The 20314-nt window shown below is 43.2% G+C and overlaps 1 protein-coding gene and 1 long non-coding RNA gene across 11 annotated transcripts in view; one reads left to right on the forward strand and one right to left on the reverse strand.

Moving 5' to 3' along the window:
* Positions 1 to 8310, reverse strand: part of LOC137529146 (uncharacterized) — a 204838-nt gene extending 196528 nt beyond the window's left edge. For both annotated transcript variants that reach the window (XR_011023592.1, XR_011023591.1), the window contains exon 1: positions 8174 to 8310. This is a non-coding gene — a long non-coding RNA (uncharacterized lncRNA). The remainder of the gene's footprint in view (positions 1 to 8173) is intronic.
* The window catches only part of TENM1 (teneurin transmembrane protein 1), a 1180670-nt gene that overhangs the window by 786602 nt on the left and 373754 nt on the right, over positions 1 to 20314 (forward strand). For all 9 annotated transcript variants that reach the window (XM_068251163.1, XM_068251165.1, XM_068251162.1 and 6 more), the window contains one exon: positions 7956 to 8102. In XM_068251163.1, the coding sequence (XP_068107264.1) occupies positions 7956 to 8102 (147 nt within the window). The remainder of the gene's footprint in view (positions 1 to 7955; positions 8103 to 20314) is intronic.

A 20314-nucleotide genomic window follows, 5' to 3' on the forward strand; every position in this document is an offset into this window, starting at 1 on the left:
TTATAAAGCATATTCATAGCTTTATTTTTAAGGTGTGATTCTACTTGTACTGAAAAGAAAATCATACGTTCCAGACTTAGAATGCAGATTGCAGGAACATTAAAGGACAAGTATCACAAAAAAATGTAAAGTTTAAAATGTGTGTGTACACATAGGTATTAAAAGTACAATTCTCCCAGATTAAAATTAATTGTATCCTATCTTCCTGTCACACTCACATTAAGTAGACAGAGCAACATTAACATATCTGACAGGTTTTGGACTGCTCTATCTTTTTATGGGGGAGTCTCAGTATCTTCTTTATTTTATCCAAATGTACTCCCTGAAAAGGATCTTTACATAGCCTGCATACTCATTTACGCACTGTTTTAGCAGTTGGACTGAACAACTGCAGTTCTGTAAGTGCTTTTGAAAATTAGGAAAAGCCTGAGAATTAATTGTGAGGAGAAGGACTAGTGCAAAACAATGGCAAATCGAATTGAATCAAATCGAATCCTGATCGGACATGTCAAATTGTAAATAGAATCGTAATCGAATCGCACAAAGAATCGTATCGTGTAGATGGGCCTTTAAGCAACAGGAACATAGGAGGAGATTAATTGGCTGAATAGTGGCAAGATAGTGTAATGGTTAAAGGGAACCTGTACTGAGAAAAATTATTTAAAATAAACACATGAGGTAACTTCAAATGACCATTACATAGTTACCTTGCCATCAGTTCCTCTCAGTAGCGCACCATTTTCTTCTGACAATGATCCCTTCCAGTTCTGACAACATTTTGTCAGAACTGAAATATATCACTGCACAGAGAATTAAATGTGTGCATTAAACACCAAGTGAACACCTGACATAACTGGCTGAGCAAATTTGGCCTAATTGGCTATTCATGAGGCAATGCTCATGCAAATATGCATTTGCTTTCGCATGCCAACTAATGCAGGGTCCATTGAACCAATGCCGCAAAGCGGTTGCCCTGCGGGAATTAGTTCATGCTTCAATAGCACTATCCAGGAGCGCCACGAGGAGGCTTCTTAATGCCCCCATACAGCCGAGGGACCGCGGGGTCCCAGGCGCTCTCACTGCCTGGGAACCACAGCAGCACCCCGGAGGGGGAGGCCGGGCGGCGCAGGCGACCCCCCCAAGCGTGGCCAGCGCCGGGGAGAGCCATCCGCACCTATCACCTCCCAATATTTAAAAACAGGCACTTACCTTAACGCCATTGCGTTCTGCTGCTGAGCATAGCTTGGGTGCAACACATTTGAAAAGGAAAGGAATGAGGCATGGGTCGCACCGAGCTTTGGAGCTCAGGGCTGGCTCACACACTGCACTCCAAGGGGGGTGGAGGACAGGCACTGACAGCCCACTCCAGGGCTCACACTACCTAGAATGAGCCATCCGCCACCCGCCTCCAAGGGAAAGACATTCACAAATCACTGCACAGATAATTAAATGTGTGCATTAACACCAAGTGAACACCTGACATAACTGGCTGAGCAAATTTGGCCTAATTGGCTATTCATGAGGCAATGCTCATGCAAATATGCATTTGCTTTCGCATGCCAACTGATGCAGGGTCCATTGAACCAATACCGCAAAGCGGTTGCCCTGCGGGAATTAGTTCATGCTTCAATAGCACTATCCAGGAGCGCCACGAGGAGGCTTCCCAATGCCCCCATATAGCCGAGGGACCGCGGGGTCCCAGGCGCTCTCACTGCCTGGGAACCACAGCAGCACCCCGGAGGGGGAGGCCGGGCGGCGCAGGCGACCCCCCCAAGCGTGGCCAGCGCCGGGGAGAGCCATCCGCACCTATCACCTCCCAATATTTAAAAACAGGCACTTACCTTAACGCCATTGCGTTCTGCTGCTGAGCATAGCTTGGGTGCAACACATTTGAAAAGGAAAGCAAATGCATATTTGCATGAGCATTGCCTCATGAATAGCCAATCAGGCCAAATTTGCTCAGCCAGTTATGTCAGGTGTTCACTTGGTGTTTAATGCACACATTTAATTCTCTGTGCAGTGATTTGAAATATATCAGTTGCTATCAGTTATTTTTCAGTTGCTGTCAGTTATAGCTGAGAGGACAACTGATGTGCCAGGTAATGTCTATGTTTCCCTATGGCTCAAGTGGGTGATGTTACAGTTTAACAGTGTGCTGACTAGAGATGTGGCGAACGGTTCCCGAACCGTTCGCCGGCGAACATCTCTAAATCCATGGGCCTCTTACTACTTCCGGGTCGCAATGACACGGAGTAGTACGCCTGCGCTGCCCGGCGGAGCGCGTCCTAGATCGCGCTCCTGTTGCCGGGCACTCTCTGTGCATGTGCGTGACGTCATGAGTGACGTCACGCTCATGCGCAGAGAGTGCCCGGCAACAGGAGCGCGATCTAGGACGCGCTCCGCCGGGCACCGCAGGCGTACTACTCCGGGTCAATGCGACCCGGAAGTAGTAAAAGGCCCAGAGAGGTTCGCCAGGCGAACGGTTCGGCCCATCACTAGTGCTGACCAGAAAGCTGTTATAGGGTAATGGCCATTTTCAAAATGGAGGACGGAGAATTCCCTTGATCACAGTGGACAAACAGGACGCGGGAAAGGAGAAAGAGATTAAGGAGTAGACTGCACGGGAGGTAAGTATGATTTGTGTATGTTTATTTTTACTTTTAATTTTCAGTTCAGGTTTTCTTTAAGGGCTCTGCCTCTGATGTAGGCAACCTGGGTTCAAATCTCGGCTTTTCCTATTCAGTAAGCCAGCAAGTGTGCTCTAGTGGTTGCTTGGCAAGCGATTTGAGTCCGACAGGAGAAGCACTATACAAAAAAAGGAATAGTGCATTTGATATGGTAGAAATGTACTTCTTGTAAGCATGTGTACAAATGTATTTTACATTTTACAAATGTTTGCAATAGTGGTTCTTTAAGAAGCTCATCTGCAATCATGCACTCTCTTACTTTTTATGCCCTGGAGTTGGTGATGCATCTTATCACAGTGCCAGGATTGTGTACATGAAAGGAATGTATGTCGGTAATGCATCTAGGTGTGTACTCTTATTGCCTTCGCAAAGACTTGTTGCTTTAAACCCAAAGATAGTTTAGGGGATTTCTGAAATATATACAACAAAAGAAAAATTGAATTTTATGATTCTTGCACAAAGGATTCACAAAAGGCAGAAGGGCAAACACCATGGCTAATGGGCTCCCTTACTGATAACCGTGTTAAGTGGCAATGTGTCTATGAGACATTCTTCTAAATTATGGGGTAGGCAGCACTGTTTGTGAAGAAGAGGAGAAGAAGGCAAAGGCAAGTATTGTCCACCATACACATGAATGTAGACTTCTGAAAAAGGATTGAGGCAATGCCAGTCTCCACAGAGAGGAGAAATCTGAGATGTTCCTCCACTCAAAAAACAGTACAATCATAACATAGCTTCTAGAAATTTAGTTTAACATGAATGTATTTATTTTATTTATTTCTTTTTTATATTTTACCATATTATTTTGCAGTTATAGAAACATTACAGATGATTACAGACTGAAAAATTATTCAATAACATTCAGTTATCAAACGGATAGCACTGAGTGGAGTATTCAGGTTAATAGAGAAAAGGAACCCAGGTCAGCTTGCACTTGTGCCAACAGTATTCATAAGAGCCGCCCCATGACCTTTTGTCACAGATTAAAAAAAAATTTAGTTAACAGAAAGATACGTCCTTTTGCCTGCAGGAGGGCCCTCTTACATTTGAGAAGGCCTTTCTTGATGTATCAAACTGTTTTCTTTCAGACTTCTGGAAGTGAAGAAACATTCTTCTGATTTTGTTACCAAAGAACAAATTGACCTTATTGTGATTTATAGATGCTATAAAAAACAATTAGGCAAAGTGGCAACTACTCTATTGAAGTGTAATTTTAAGCATTTATAGATGTTTGCAGAGGGGGCAAGCATACTCTCGCTCATGCCCGTTTCTAGCCCCGTGCGGGGCGTGCCACCGCCCGGGGCGCTGTTGGGAGGGGGGCGCTGTAATGGAGGGGGGAAGCATCGTAGCCGCGGGGAGGGCAGCCCGACCTCTCCCTCCCTCTCCCGGGCCGCCCTCCGTGCTCCCCCCTCAGATGTATAGTGAGCAGCAGCAGCCAGGGAGGGAGCGCTGTATACAACATACCTCCCTGGCTCCAAGCGCTGCTCTCTCGCCGCCGGTCTTCTCCCATCTGCCAACACGCTTATACACACGCTGCTTCCTGTTTAGCTGGAAGCAGCGTGTGTATAAGCGTGTTGGCAGATGGGAGAAGACCGGCGGCGAGAGAACAGCGCTTGGAGCCAGGGAGGTATGTTGTATACAGCGCTCCCTCCCTGGCTGCTGCTGCTCACTATACATCTGAGGGGGGAGCACGGAGGGCGGCCCGGGAGAGGGAGGGAGAGGTCGGGTTGCCCTCCCCGCGGCTACGGTGCTTCCCCCCTCCATTATGGGGGACAGCTACCTATCTAACCTATCCTGGGGGGCACCTACCTAATCTAACCTACGCTGGGGGCAGCTACCTATCTAACCTATCCTGGGGGGCACCTACCTAATCTAACCTACGCTGGGGGGCAGCTACCTATCTAACCTATCCTGGGGGGCACCTACCTAATCTAACCTACGCTGGGGGGCAGCTACCTATCTAACCTATCCTGGGGGGCAGCTACCTATCTAACCTATCCTGGGGGGCACCTACCTAATCTAACCTACGCTGGGGGGCAGCTACCTATCTAACCTATCCTGGGGGGCACCTACCTAATCTAACCTATGCTGGGGGGCAGCTACCTATCTAACCTATCCTGGGGGGCACCTACCTAATCTAACCTACGCTGGGGGGCAGCTACCTATCTAACCTATACTGGGGGGCACTTACCTAATCTAACCTACACTGGGGGGCAACTACCTATCTAACCTATACTGGGGGGCACCTACCTAATCTAACCTACACTGGGGGGCAGCTACCTATCTAACCTACACTGGGGGGGCAGCTACCTATCTAACCTATACTGGGGGGCACCTACCTAATCTAACCTATGCTGGGGGGGCAGCTACCTATCTAACCTATACTGTGGGGCACCTGTCTAATCTAGCCTATACTGGAAGGGGGAGGGGGCAGCTACCTAATCTTACCTATACTGGGGGGCACCTACCTATCTAACGTATACTGAGGGGAACCTACCTATCTAACCTATACTGGGGGGCAGCTACCTATCTAACCTATACTGGGGGGGGCAGCTACTTATCTAACCTATACTGGGGGCACTTATCTAACCTGTATTGGGGGCACCTACCTACCTAGCTAGCCTATACAGGTGACAACTATACTGGCTACCTATATTGCAGACACCTACCTAAATGACCTATACTGGGGGCACCTACCTATCTAACCTATGCTGGGGGCAACTATTCTGGCTACCTATATTAGAGGCACCCACCTAGCTAATCTGTACTGGGGCACCTACCTATCTAACTTATACCGGGGGCGCCTGCCTATCTAACCTATACTGGGGGCAACTATACTGGCTACCTATACTGGAGGCACCTACCTGGCTAACCTATAGCGGGGGCAACTATACTGGCTCACCTATGCCTGGCTACCTATACTGGGGTACCTATTCTTGGCTACCTATACTGGGGGGACCTATACTAAGTGAAACTAGACCTGGCTAACCTATACTGCGGGCACCCATACCTTGCTCCGGGGGGGGGCGCAATTTTTACACCCTCGCCCTGGGTGCATTTTAGCCTAGAAACTGCACTGCTCTCGCTTCCCCTCACCACATCTGCTGTCCCAATAGACATGAAAAAACGTAGGCACTATAAAGAAGGACTCCAGGTTAATGTTTTGCTTCGTGTGTGCCCATCTTCTTTTGTAGAATCAGCAGTCATGTTACTATAGGCTAGGTTCTCTTCTTCCAAGGAAGGACCCCTAGCCACATGCCATCACATGTAGGTGGTGGGAGCATTTCACTTTCTTCAGCAGGAAGGCCAGGAGTGTAAATCCAGACTGCTGTAAAGTGACTGAATATTCTACAATAGAAAATAAGATATTTGGATTTAGGTAGTGTTTAGTTTGTGGGCAGAGCACACATAGCATAATAAAGAAAAATGCAGGAAATCCCATTTTACCCCCACACATCAAGAATGCCATGCCCAGCCTTGCAGGTGGAAAAGAAATTAAAAAAATAATGCCATTAAAGAGGAACTGTAGTGAAGATAACATAATGAATAAACTTGCTTATTTTTTTTACAATACTCATTTATAGACAATTTAGTATTTTTTCTTTCCCTGATTTACATTGTGAAATGTATCACTGGTGGTGACATATTTAGTTCTGCCAGGTGATCTGTATCGAATGTTCGTTACTGAGAGTTCTATAAACAGAAGGAGGCACTGCCTGCTTGGCAGTTGAAAAAAGCTATTATTTCCCACAATGCAACAAGGTTCACAGATAAACTGTCAGGACCCTGGTCATGACATCACACTGTGAGAAGGGTTCATTAGAATATCAGCCACATAGACCCACCGATAATCTATTTGTGAAAAGGTAAACATTTCTCATGGGAAAGGAAGTATCACCTACTGATTGGGATGAAGTTAAATACTTTGTTAAAGTTCTTCTTTAAGTCTATCACTTCTGCTTAGTATTTTATTAGTTATCATATTATAATTATAAAATGTAGTTTATTATACTACCCTATCATCCCCATATACAACATCAGTACCCTATTCAGGAAAAAAATATCCTCATATGTGATGCAACCAAAGAATTATATAGCTCTTACAGATTCAAATTAAAAGAAAATTAAAGTTTGACAAAAGAGGAAGTAGGTTGGAAGGACAATGAGCAAAAAGGGACAGAGGCCCATATGCAATTTCACTTTTTTCCTACATTTTCTCCAAGGTGATAGTTTTTCCTCTTCTATTTAAAATAACTTTCCAGCACTTTTCAAATGAAAAAGTACTGAGAAGTAGGTGAAAAACTACTATCAAAATTATTTTTAGTATTTTCTTGCTTTGCTGATGGCTTAAAAGGCATTTTATTGACAAATTTTAAAATATCACCTAGCAGAAAACTCAGGTGAAAAAGTGAATTGCATATGGACCAGAGAGAGGAATGAATAACATGGACAGAAGAAAGCTATAGCTAAAAATACTAGTAGATGTGGCAGCATATAACTGGTCCTATCATGCATCTGGGGAGCCTTTGGGAACATACATCCCATTCCCTGCAATAAAGGCACCTTTTAGGCTAGAGTCTCCAAAATTGTGCTTGCCTATTGTGCCTAATAGGAGTACGGGAATGGGAGTAATGGGAAAGAATGCAAGTCCCTGATTCTGGATTTGATGTCAATCTCTACTTACTACCGCTGACATTCATAAGCTTTCCAGAACTGTCACTTTGTTAAAGGACACCCGAGGCAAAAATAAACTAATGAAATAAACGATTGTATCTATCTTCCTTCTCCTAAAAATGACTTTTTAGATATTCCACAGTTTTATTTTATGTTCAAATCTACTTTTTAAATTTCAACTGTTTTATTGTTTTTGCTCAATGACACATTTATTGACGTATGCCAGAGCTAACATTTATGAACTATTGACCCTTTTAATCTCTTTCCTGCTCTCAGAAGCCATTTTCTGCTAGGAAAGTGTCTGAGTCAGGACTGAGTCAGCCACTTACATACCTGATATTTACCTCTTTCAAGCAGAGAAAGAAAAAAAGGAACACAGCATAGTTATTTGTGTGCTAGGCACTGTACATACCCATGTCTATCTCATCATATCACATGTCACCTCGGGTACATTGGGTATCCTCTAAGATCACAGATGGAGCCACCACTTCTGACTTATTTGTTTTGTATTAAAAGGAAAATATTTTCAATGTGTGTCATTCTGTGAAATGCCTGTGTAGATTGTTTAATTAAACTCACCCTCTTTTCCTTTAGATGGCTGCCCAGGTCTGTGTTATGGCAATGGGAGGTGCATTCTTGACCAGAATGGATGGCACTGTGTGTGTCAGATGGGCTGGAGTGGAGCAGGGTGTAATATTATAATGGAAATGGCCTGTGCTGATAACATGGACAATGATGCAGGTAATTCCCACAATGCTAGTACATTTCACATGAATAAAGAGATGCTTGGGTGGAAAAGGGTGCATAACTACCTTACTTTGTCTTGATACTGCAGATAATCATCCTTTCTATATAGTTTACTTTTCTGCTTGTGTTGTTTCATGTTTATCTTGTGAGTATACGGTTATTATTGTTGTTTCTTCTGTACACACTGTACAGTCTAACTCTTAATTGCCTTAATTCACTAAGCTTATCTCCTGTCCTTAACAACATTTCTAGAGTTGTTACCATGGTGATGGTAGTCAGGAAACATTTTACCTCAGGCAAACCTAACGTTAACTCTTTTGTCTTTAAGTTAACTCTTCAATCCTTAAAATAACTCCAGAATTCTACATAATAACTACAGAGGAGGTAACTTAACTACAGAAGAGGTAACTTAAGGAATGAAGATATAAGATAACTCTCTCACTGTGTGGAGGTAGGTTTTCTCTTGCCTTATTATCTCCAGCATGATCTTAGTGAATTGAGGCCAATCTGTTTTTAAAAAACACCCAAGTCAAATCCTCACAATCTGGTCTTATTTTTTATGACAACATCAAGGGAAATATAATCTTAATAGTACAGATTTCCTAAAAAGATCTCTTGATTAGGGGGGACACTGAAGGTGAATATTCCTGTGGGTAAGTAAATAATTAAGAGAAACATATAGACTGTATAGTCCAATACAGGTCCATTTCCTACACCACTGCAGGGGCCTGATAGAACATTGAACATTTGCCTGTAACTCACTCCCAGCTACAACGGCAATGCATGAACTATTGGGAGCAGCCACTGTGATCCCGGGGGGAGGGGGGCTCAGAGCTGTGGGGCGGGGCAACTACTAACCTTCTGTTTCCCTTGTGACTATAATCGTCATTGGTGCGAAGATCATGATGGCCACACTTGTTTTATGACCCTTGTGAGATGAGCCCCAAGGCTGTGACGGGAACTAAGGGAAGACAAGGGAAGGGGTGTGAACATTGGGGGAGGGCTATCACTTTTTTGCTGGGTGGGCCCCATGAATTTTAGTTACACCACTGCATGAAATAGTGGCACGTTGAGATTGTGCTTTAGATTGTGCTTTAGGTTTCTCTTATGCCAGAGACTCACTAGCAGTGCTTTTCTAAGCACTTGTGATTTTAAGTATCACCCATAGCATCAAATTATCATGAGCTTTTCAAATCACAAGTGCTTAAAAAAGTGCCACTAGTGGGTTCTAGGCCATACTGTAAACCAATATTTACCCACAGAAAGCGCCACCTTATTTATCCACCCTGAGTCATGTGCTGTTCAGCAATGGACCTAACATAATCCTACTAGGACCTGATTCAAGCCTGAGTAAACTTGTTGATGATGCCTGAGCAGTATCAGCACATGGGGTATATTCACTATACCTCAATCAGTTTCAGGCTCCCTGCACACTGCATGCAATTCCGATTCCGTGTTTTAATAATTTTTTACATCCGATTCCGATTTTAAATCGTTACTGCATGCTGCATTTTTTCCTCCGTTTTTCTGTTGATTGTATTCAGGGAAACTTGGAATTGAAAATCGGAATCGGAAACGGAATCCGAATCACAAAATGGATTTGCAGTGTGCAGCGAGCCTCAAAGTCAGTATTGAATTGAATTTCTCATTGGTCCATTGCTTTGGAATATTTTTGCGTATTTCTGCTTGGTTGATTGTATTATACAAGAAAATAAAAATGTGCACATGTTAGGAGGATATCACTAGTCCTTAAGCTAGAACCAGACCCCTGGCATTTTCTACTCCAAGTGGCTAGAGCATCATGCCAATCAGCATTGGCGCTCCATGGTGGTAAATCACTGTTATAAACAACAGTGATGTAGATATTGCAAGGAATGCATATTTCATAATTCCGAGATCTGTCTGTAAGCAGGGCCAGATTTAGGCCAAGGCCAACCTAGGCATGGCCTAGGGCACCACAGGAGGAAGGGCACCAAAGCAGCAGGCTAAATTGGTGCAGCATTTGCAAGCTTGCAAATGCTGCAATGCAGGGAGATCAGGCAAGTGCCTAACCTCGGTACTCTGCTGCCAGCTGTCTGTGCAGCAGCCACCTTGCTCTTCTGTGCACATTTGCATTGTGTCTGGCGGCTATTGACTTGGGCAGCATTAGAGACGGAAAAGAAGAGGAAGCTTCTGCACTGGAGATGAGTGGAGAAATGAGTGACACAGATGGCTGCTGCGGTGTGAAGGTGAGCTGGCTATCTATACCTATACTAAAGGGGGAGGGATTAAGGGAGTCATCTGGATACCCATACTGGAGCGAAGCGGGTGGAGTCATCTGGCTACGTATACTAGAGGGAAGGAGGGAGCGGTCATTTTGCTACCTATACTGAAGGGGGGCGGCTGGTAAAAGTGGCCTTGGGTGGTAAAGAGAACAAATCCAGCCCTGTCTGTAAGGCGAAGTTATTTGGTGTGATGGTAGAATGCTTTGTTCCCCACTACTCTATCTGTACTTCCTGCCATTTCATCAACCTATGCATTGGTCAATTAGGATCCTAGTTTAGATGTCAGCAGTAACTGAGGAAGGCATGAGAAGGTGGAATGCCAGACTATAGCAGGAAAGCACCAAGCAAATATATGGAGCGTAGTTAAACCAAACTGTGAGTATTTTTTACAGTCCTAATAGGTTTTCGGATTCTCGAGTAGGAAGATTGGAGAGCTGGAAGCAGAGTTAGTAAGTGACTGGTGTGCCTAAATGGGACTTCTGTGCAGTCATCGGAATGTGAATAATAGAAGGTGCCATTTCATACCAAGTTTTAGAAGCAAAATCAATAATACAATATAATTGCCTTATTAAAGAGGGAGGTTTTAAAGGCATTTGCAAAATGCCTTTAATCATTGCAGTTACACTTTAATATGCTGCTGCTAGGTTTCCAGCATGACATTGCAAATAACCATGTCGGTTCACTGTAGTTTTTCATCTAAAGCTAGAATTATTGTAAGTTCTGCCATCTTCCTTTAATAGGATGCCTTAGACAATTAATGGTATGCCCTAGACAATAATGTAAATACCTTCTGTTTTCACATGGTAGTGGGGTACTTTTCCCACTGTAATAGCATTCCTTGGAATCAGATAGGAAACTTATTAAAACCATTTATCAGGCATCTGTCAACTACCCTACATAACAAGATAGACTATAACGGATTGTCTGTATCAGCAGCAGCCAAGTAATTTCATACCAAAATCACATTTTATTTGCATATATGCTTATATGGGCTATATATCATTAACATCAGTCAGCAGAGTACACGGAAATGCAAGAAACCTGCAGGACATTAAAATAAAGCCTGAGAAGCACATCTGTTCTTTTTTGTTGCTTTCCTGTTGTAGCATCCTGATAAAATAATCATACTTTTAATTCATCCTTATGCAAATGTGTTTCCACGATGCCTATGATGAGGCACCAGGACGGTTTTCAGATAAGTAGCTGAGGTTATAAAATATATTTTAGCCCCTTGCCCCATCAAACAAAGATGATGTTGTGTGAAAGATGCTACATGGATACTCCAGTCTCATAGGGTCTTGGAAAAAACAGATTGTCATGCATAACACTGCCTCAAAGAGAAGGTGTCAGCATGATACAAAATAGGTATTGGCCCAGATGAACAGACTTATGGGAAGCTTAGGTAAGAAGTTGAAATTTGCTGGTGTCGTATTCTCAGTCAGCGACCTAGAGATAATTTGTTGGAGGAGCTCTGCAATCAAGAATTGAAAAGATTCTTAATAAAATAGTTACAACAAATGGGAAAGTAATATTGACTAGTGATAATCGTAATGTGCTAATTTTGCATACGCAAAATTTCACGTAAAATGTAGCAGTTACGATTACATGTAATTATGATTTCATGGTATGGGCAAGGGTGGATTTTCTCCACTTCCTATGCCCAGAAGAAGGTGGAGGCCCTGGGAGAGTTTATGGTGGAATCTGGGGGTACCCTTAACCAAGGGGACACCCAGAGGCCTGCTCCACCAAGTGAAATGAGTATGGGATACTTATGTATCCCTTATCAATTTCCACAAAAGAATTCCATTAGTCCTCAGGAAGGATCTAACCAGTTGACCAACAGGGAGTACCAGCTGGGGATTTAAAGATGCTTTATTCGTGTAGTGTAGAAGAGGTGTCAGGAATGGAGTAGCAGTCACCTGGCAGGGACTGACATGCAACAAGTGGCTGCTAAATCAAGTCTTTAGAAGACAAAAAGGCAATAGAGCAGGACAAGAAGAATAAAGTATAGAAAAGCAGTTCACATATGGAAATACCAAGAGACAATAGAAGTATACGGAAAAAAGAATAAATACACAGAAGAGAAAATATAAGGCCACAGAAGAGAAGATAGATTTGTGCAGATAAAAAATAATAATAACACAGACCAGACCTTTTTATTATTTCAATAAGTAGTATATTGTCAATTTTTATTTTTAACCACTTGCCGACCGCCAACTGTAGATTGGCGGCCACAAAGTGGCAGCCCCAGGACCACGCAACGCAGATTGGCGTCGGGTACTGGGTCTCTTCCGGGCCGGGGATCGCGCACAGTGATGCGCGCACATCCGCCGGCAATAGGCTCCGCCCACCTACGACGACAACCCGCCGGCCGTTCGGAAGCAACGGCGGGTTGTTAACCCCACGATCGCCGCATACAAAGTGTATAATACACTTTGTAATGTATACAAAGTGTATTATACAGGCTGCCTCCTGCCCTGGTGGTCCCAGTGTCCGAAGGACCTCCAGGGCAGGCTGCAGCCACCCTAGTTTGCACCAAACACACTGATCCTGCCCCCCCTTCCCTCTGATCGCCCACAGCACCCCTTAGACCCCCCCCTGCCCACCCCCCAGACCACTGTTTGCACCCAATCACTCCCCTAATCACCAATCAATCACTCCCTGTCACTATCTGTCAACGCTATTTTTTTATTAGGTCCCTAACTGCACCCTGGGGGCTCCTGATCACCCCCCACCCCTCAGATTCTCCCCAGACCGCCCCCCCAGGCCCCCCCTGTGTACTGTATGCATCTATCCCCCTGTAATAACCCACTGATCACCTGTCAATCACCTGTCAATCACCCATCAATCACCCCCTGTCACTGCCACCCATCAATCAGCCCCTAACCTGCCCCTTGCGGGCAATCTCATCACCCACCCACACCATCAGATCGCCCACAAACCTGCCATCCGATCACCTCCCAAGTGCATTGTTTACATCTGTTCTCTCCTCTAAACACCCACTAATTACCCATCAATCACCCCCTGTCACCACCTGTCACTGCTACCCATCAGATCAGACCCCTTTCTGCCCCTAGGGCACCCAATCACCCGCCCACACCCTCAGAACGCTCTCAGACCCCAGCCCTGATCACCTCACCAGTGCATTGCTTGCATCTATTCCCCCCTCTAATCACACCTTGAGACACCCATCAATCACCTCCTGTCACCACCTGTCACCCCCTAGCACACCTACCCATCAGATCAGGCCCTAATTTGCCCCGTGTGGGCTCCTGATCACTCGGCCAAACCCTCAGATCCCCCTCAGACCCCCTTGCGATCACCTCCCCAGTGCATTGATTGCATCTATTTTCCCCTCTAATCACCCCCTGAGACACCCATCAATCACCTCCTGTCACCCCCCTAGCACTCCTATCCATCAGATCTGGCCCAATACAACCTGCCATCTAAGAGGCCACTCTGCTTATGACCGGTTCCACAAAATTCGCCCCCCCCCCATAGAACACCTGTCATCAAAATTTGCAGATGCTTATACCCCTGAACAGTCATTTTGAGGCATTTGGTTTCCAGACTACTCCTCACGGTTTTGGGTTCGTAAAATGCCAGAGCAGTATAGGAACCCCACAAGTGACCCCATTTTAGAAAAAAAAGACACCCCAAGGTATTCCGTTAGGTGTATGAAGAGTTCATAGAAAATTTTATTTTTTGTCAAAAGTTAGCGGAAATTGATTTTTATTGTTTTTTTCACAAAGTGTCATTTTCCACTAACTTGTGACAAAAAATAAAATCTTCTATGAACTCACCATACACCTAACAGAATACCTTGGGGTGTCTTCTTTCTAAAATGGGGTCACTTGTGGGGTTCCTATACTGCCCTGGCATTTTAGGGGCCCTAAACCGTAAGTAGTCTAGAAACCAAATGCCTTAAAATGACCTGTGAATAGGATGTTGGGCCCCTTAGCATCACACATGTGGTATCGCCGTACTCAGGAGAAGTATTATAATGTGTTTTGGGGTGTATTTTTACACATACCCATGCTAGGTGGGAGAAATATCTCTGTAAATGACAATTTTTTGATTTTTTTTACACACAATTGTCCATTTACAGAGATATTTCTCCCACCTAGCATGGGTATGTGTAAAAATACACCCCAAAACACATTATACTACTTCTCCTGAGTACGGAGATACCACATGTGTGACACTTTTTTGCAGTCTAGGTGCGCTAAGGGGCCCAACGTCCTATTCACAGGTCATTTTGAAGCATTTGCTTTCCAGACTACTCCTCACGTTTAGGGCCCCTAAAATGCCAGGGCAGTGTAGGAACCCCACAAGTGACCCCATTTTAGAAAGAAGACACCCCAAGGTATTCCGTTAGTAGTATGGTGAGTTCATATAAGTTTTTATTTTTTTGTCCCCATTTTGACCTCATTTTAGAAAGAAGACACCCCAAGGTATTCCGTTAGGGGTATGATGAGTTCATAGAAGATTTTATTTTTTGTCACAAGTTAGCGGAAATTGATTTTTATTGTTTTTTTTTAACAAAGTGTCAATTTCCGCTAACTTGTGACAAAAAAAAAATCTTCTATGAACTCACCATACTTCTAACAGAATACCTTGTGGTGTTGTCTTTCTAAAATGGGGTCACTTGTGGGGTTCCTAAACTGCCCTGGCATTTTAGGGGCCCTAAACCGTGAGGCGTAGTCTTGAAACCAAATGTCTCAAAACGACCTGTGAAATCCTAAAGTTACTCATTGGACTTTGGGCCCCTTAGCGCAGTTAGGGTGCAAAAAAGTGCCACACTTGTGGTATCGCTGTACTCAGGAGAAGTAGTATAATGTGTTTTGGGGTGTATTTTTGCACATACCCATGCTGGGTGGGAGAAATCTCGCAGCGTCGGGTGTGAAAGGTAAAACTAAAGTCTATGGACTTTTACCTTGGTTAACGCAAAGTATAGACTTTGCTTTAAAACGCTGAAAAAGGGCTCTGGTGTGAAAGAGCCCTTAATGTTTTATTACTTTACTTACTCCCAAATGCCATCCTCACCCTGTCCCAGCACAGGTGGGTATTGGGGAGGTTGGTGTTAGGTCTGGTCCCCTGGGTTAGTATGAGGCATAGGTTACGGAAGCCAATAGCAACGTTTTGGTAATATTACCAAATATTCAAACTGTCGGCAACAGCTGGTGCCCATATTAACAGGCACTCTTATTAAATGTATGTTGCAGGAGCAGGGGGAGGTATGGAAAAAGTGTCAAAACAACAAACATATAGAGTAGTAGAGGAAAAACACAAACAAGTCCGGGAGCCCAATCTAGTGCAATATTGTTAGTTGGTATGGGTATATTCAAAAGGCAATTGAGTATATACTTACAAAGGTGGGTTGTAGCAAGGCACCCACTCGTGTTCGCAGGTGGAGAAATACCGTCCCCACATGGCCTTTTGTTTCCAAGACGGTCGCTGCTCCCAGGAAAAAAGATTTATATGTCGAGAAACTCGACTAAATCACCCTCGATATAGAATATACATGAGGGGAAAAAACAACTGTGTTTATAGTGGGTAGGAGGCGCCCGGTCTGGGTAACATCATAATAGAGAATAGTATAGTACTATATCAAAATATCAAAATAACAAACGGTGACTAGTCCAATCACTCTAAGGTATGGAATATTGAGATCGTCCTACCTTATAGGTGTTTGGCCAAGTATAAAAACAAGTAGATATTTACGAGTAGATATTTACGGGCGCCTGGATACCTGTACGGAATCCTCTACAGGCACTTGTATTGACCAGAGGAAGCGGCAGCAAGACGAGAAACGCGTTGTCAAAGTGCACCAATGAAAAACGAATTTAATCGTAAATATCTACTTGTTTTTATACTCGGCCAAACACCTATAAGGTAGGACGATCTCAATATTCCATACCTTAGAGTGATTGGACTAGTCACCGATATTTTGATATTTTGTTATTTTGATATAGTACTATACTATTCTCTATTATGATGTTACCCAGACCGGGCACCTCCTACCCACTAAAAACAACAAAATAGCTACACTAGCCATGATGTATGTAGAGTATGTAGAGTGGATGAACATGTAAACAGGCATCTGGGTTGCCCAGATCTCTGTGGGAGGGCAAAATGAATCATAAACTTAAATTGTAATATTGGTAAGAAGTTACTTTGAAGCTGGTTAGTATATTCATAAATGTATATGTGGCTTGTATTACTGCAGCTTATTCAATGTGAAGTGTTATGTAAAAAATGGGCATGTGCTCACACTGAAATGCCATTTTACATACTTTGTGTTTGTTTGTGTGTTTTTATAATTCCATTATATTTTTGTGCAGGAATCCAGCAGATTTTCCCTTTAGGATGACTGCAGTACTTTCTAGCATTAATGCTTATAAATCATTCCAGGCCTGTCTGTTTTCAGCCAGATGGTGTGATTCAGTAATGCTTAGAAATGTGCTGAACAGTAGCTCAGCATTTTAATGTTCTGGAGTGGTAGGCTGTAACACACATGAAAATATAGTCCTTTCATATTAAACACTTCCATAAAGCAAAGATCCTGCTGCCATTAAGGAAGCATTCCCATCTGATTTATTTGATTGCATCAGCTCTTTAAAGCTGAAAGTGCACTGTTACCGTGACGGGGTCCATTGCGCAATGAGACATAAAGCTTGGAAATCTTTTAATCTCCACTCGAATTAAGGGTGTTAACATTTATTTTGAGAAACCTTTGATCTCTGATACCTAACACACAGTCATCCATGGAATTCCTTCAGCGTTACAGATCTTTCCATCATTTTCAATCATTTTCAAAGCAGCAAATATACTGATTGTTAGGCATGATCAATGCGATGCACATATTTCCGAGTTCATGTAGATTTATGTACATTTTTATGCAAATATATGCAGCTTGAAAATGAACCAATTAATTTAAACCCGTGTGGGACTCGATTGGTCTATTTTCATGCTGCATATATTTGCATACAGATTTACATAAATCTGCATGAACTTGGAAATATCTGCATCTCATTGATCATCCCTACTGATTGATTGTAGACAATATGTATTGATCAGAGAGTTTTTGAAGCTCACCAAGGAAATGGGTACATAGGAACACAGGTTTTGGAAATGAAATAGAAACATGTTTTTGTACTGAATATAATAAATGAATAAAATGTATAAAACATTACAGATCTCCTTTAAAGTGAATTTGAGACAAACTTTTGCCGCCTTTATTTTTCTGCCCCTTACATATAGTTTATTGGGCATTATTCCTCCCCCACATGTTTTTCTATTATAAGTTCCATTTTGGTCTCATCTGACCAGAGCACCTTCTTCCACATGTTTGCTGTGTCCCCCACATGGCTTGTGGCAAACTGCAAACGGGATTTCCTAAGCTTTTCTGTTCACAATTGCTTTCTTCTTGCCACTCTTCCATAAAGGCCAACTTTGTACAGTGCACGACCAATAGTTGTCCTATGGACAGATTCCGCCACCTGAGCTGTAGATCTCTGCAGCTCATCCAGAGTCACCATGGGCCTCTTGACTGCATTTCTGATGTGTGCTCTCCTTGTTCGGACTGTGAGTTTAGGTGGACGGCCTTGTCTTGGTAGGTTTACAGTTGCGCTATACACCTTCCATTTCTAAATGACCGCTTGAACAGTGCTCCGTGGGATGTTCAGGGCTTTGGAAATCTTTTTGTAGCCTAAGCCTGCTTTAAATTTCTCAATAACTTTATCCCTGACCTGTCTTGTGTGTTCTTTGGACTTCATGGTGTTGTTGCTCCCAATATTCTCTTAGACAACCTCTGAGGCCGTCACAGAGCAGTTGTATTTGTACTGACATTAGATTACACACAGGAGTACTCTATTTAGTCATTAGCACTCATCAGGCAATGTCTTTGGGCAACTGACTGCACTCAGACCAAAGGGGGCTGAAAAATTACGCACACCCCACTTTGCAGTTATTGATTTGTAAAAAATGTTTGGAATCATGTAGGATTTTCATTCCACTTCTCACATGTACACCACTTTGTATTGGTCTTTCATGTGGAATTCCAAAAAAATTGATTCATGTTTGTGGCAGTAAAGTGACAAAATGTGGAAAACTTCAAGGGGGTCGAATATTTTTGGAAGCCACTGTACATGGTTTCCCATAGTCAAAGGGGTTTATTTACTATGGTTGCACTAGAGAGAGAAATGATTGAGCAACCCTGGTCTGTCTGCTAGTAGTAGATGAAAGCTTGTTTTCTGGGTCATATCAGAGTATAGGGGAGTTTGTAAGCTTAGTTGATTAAGGTTGTCTGCTGTGTCAACTTGTTTTAAAGGAACTATTGCAAAAATGTGGAAACTTTTAAATACATATACTAGTTGTACATTTGTCCAACAGTAAAATGCACTATAAATGTATTTTTCCTTAATTAATTGCCAGCTACAGTGGCTAGGAAAAATCTGACAGATTTTGGACTAGTCCATATCAGCATTTTCTTTAACTTTCTCAAAAGTACTCATCGAAAATGACTTACAATGGGGAAGCTATGTCTCCTCCTGTGCACACTATTCTGGCAGTTGGATGGAATGTGCCACTGCTATCCAGGGAGTGTTTTGAAACCAAAGTAATTCCTGAGTATCCACTGTAGGGAGGGAGATGGATTAGTTCGAAATGTGATTACATTTCTACTACAGTAAGTGGCAGAAACACAGGAAAAGGGTAATTATTTGTGCATTTTACTCTGGGACAAATGTACAACTAATTGTGGTCCTTTAATAAGCACAGTCAGGGGCGTAGCAATAGGGGTTTCAGAGGTTGTGACCGCATCGGGGCCCTTGGGCCAGAGGGGCCCCAAAGGGCCCTCCCTCAACTGCAGTATTAGCTCTCTATTGCTCCTGTGCTCATAACTAGCTGTTCCCAATTCCCTTTTTGCACCTCTGACACTGTAGTTGCCATTGGCAGGTTTTATATTGTTATTTATAGAATGCTTGGGGGGGGCCCATTGTAAAACTTGCATCGGGGCCCACAGCTCCTTACCTACGCCATTGAGCACAGTTATAGAGGTTCTCACTAATAGGTGCTGCAAGCAGATGTAATAGTGCAAACTTTAATTCAGTAACCTTTCTGCAATCTTCACCATATTCTGATTTGACCAGGTGAGGGATACATGCCCTGCTGTCCATCTCTCCATAGGGGATTCTCAGCATGGCCTTTAGGCTTTATAAAGACACTTCTTGAAAAAGATTTATAAAAAGATGCTGGGCAGCCTCCCTGCTCACTGCACACATTGTTGGCAGTTGGACAGAGCAACTGCCATTCACTAAGTGCTTTGGAAAAGAAAGAAAACCCTGAGCATCCCCCATGAGGACATGGGCTGGTCCAAAACCTGACAATTCTGTCAGATTTCTGCTACTTACTGCAAGTGACAGCAACATAGGAGAAAAGTAATTTATAGCTCATTTTATGCTGTAGTAAACTTACTTCTTATCTGTATATTTTACATATTTTTTAAATTTTAATATTTTTGCAACTGTGGTCCTTGAAGAGAGATTGGGGGATGAGCTGTGCACTGTTTGGTCAGTAAATCAGTTTTGCAAGATATTCTTATAGTTGCTGAGTTATTTTAAGTGGAGGAATAGTTACATTAATAAACACCCAGAGTATAAAAGGCAGTGCTGGGCCGAAATTACGCATTAGCGTAATTGCGCATCGTAATTCACTACAAATGCACCGTAAGCGTTACGTGTAAGGTTACGGTATTACACGTAATTAATTACGCGTAGACCGTAGGTTACGTTATTACGCGTAACAAATTACGCGTAAGACAGTAAACTCCTATTGAAATTACACAGTCTGCCGTAATCGCATAATATTACGCTCCCGTATACCGTATTTCGCGCCATATAAGACGCTCCGGCATATAAGACGCACCCAGGTTTAGAGGGC

This window comes from Hyperolius riggenbachi, chromosome 8, assembly GCF_040937935.1.
Source record: "Hyperolius riggenbachi isolate aHypRig1 chromosome 8, aHypRig1.pri, whole genome shotgun sequence".
Classification (NCBI taxonomy): Eukaryota; Metazoa; Chordata; class Amphibia; order Anura; family Hyperoliidae; genus Hyperolius; species Hyperolius riggenbachi.